This window comes from Echinococcus granulosus, assembly GCF_000524195.1.
Source record: "Echinococcus granulosus chromosome Unknown EG_S00285, whole genome shotgun sequence".
Taxonomy (NCBI): Eukaryota; Metazoa; Platyhelminthes; class Cestoda; order Cyclophyllidea; family Taeniidae; genus Echinococcus; species Echinococcus granulosus.
The window spans coordinates 26,271-27,362 of record NW_020170665.1 but is presented as its reverse complement, the minus strand read 5'-3'; the positions used below and the strand labels follow the sequence as shown (position 1 = coordinate 27,362).

Here is a 1,092-nt window from a genome sequence, read left to right as displayed (position 1 = left end):
AGTGTGTTGCATTAACTTTAGAGATGGCCTCAAGCACTAACACCTACTGCACTAAGCCAGCATCTACTATTCTTACATAGCCGGGAACCATGGTGACGACCACGCATCGTAGGGACCTTGGTACGGGTTGGTGAAATGGTTCCTGGTTCCAGCTACCCCTCCCAAGTTCCACCGTCCCGGTGGAAAAGTGAGCACTCGGTTGTGGCAATTCTCGGGCCTCAACTTTAATCGGATTCATATCCCTCAGTCCCAATCTCAGTTTCGATATCAAACTAGCTCTCCTACAATACAGGACATCAATCTCCCATAATCTGTTAAACGAGTTAAATAAAACTGACGACAACCACTAAAAAAGCTACTTAATTCAAATCACCAACAGAAGATAAGCTAACGGTTTCGCACCTCAAGCCTGAAAAAAAACACAACTTACTCCAGACAATATTCCCTTTTGCCTGGATATTTGACTAGTCACAATACGATTGCTAGTTGTCCACCACATCACACGCCACGTAACAACATTGCCTTGGCAGGCAAATAGCACAAAGCAATTCACAGGGAAGGCAACGACACTAAGGCAGGGGCAAACATACCAATTCATGGACCGGACAAATTCCCGCAAATTCCCAAAACGATCTGCTGGTCTCACGGCTGCACAACGAATGATAGCACTGGCAATTACTCCGGGATCCTCCTTGGCATTTTGAAATGGCAAAACTTCCAACAATTCCATGGGCATGTACTCGTCTCGATCCTTCTTCGTCTACAACATCCACATCAAAGTCAAGACAACTCATATTCGAAGCGCCTTAGCTCAACATGATCTCATAGACGGTCACTTCAACCATCCTTGCTTCAGGTTCCTTCGCGTTCCAAATCAAATCAGACACATTCACACTTCTACCCTCCAGACGCCACCCAAAGCCCCTCCATTCAATGGAAGTGTTGTGAAAGCACGTTACACCAACACTCAACACTCAACATTAACGTGGCGTGAAAACCGGTTCCACAACTCACCCATCCAAACACCTCAACACTTGAAAATACGAGTACAACTAGCCAGTCACCGCCCTATGACAACTCAAATGTCATGGC

General features: G+C 46.0%; 1 protein-coding gene across 1 annotated transcript in view; it reads right to left on the bottom strand. All coding sequences in view use genetic code 11, as the record gives it.

The window, feature by feature from the left end:
* EGR_10859 (Protein argonaute-3) overlaps positions 1-1,092 on the bottom strand; it is a gene marked incomplete at both ends in the record, with an annotated part of 8,360 nt that overhangs the window by 2,224 nt on the left and 5,044 nt on the right. The window contains 2 exons of the mRNA XM_024500108.1: positions 77-281; positions 591-760. Of these exons, the coding sequence (XP_024345482.1) occupies positions 77-281; positions 591-760 (375 nt within the window). The remainder of the gene's footprint in view (positions 1-76; positions 282-590; positions 761-1,092) is intronic.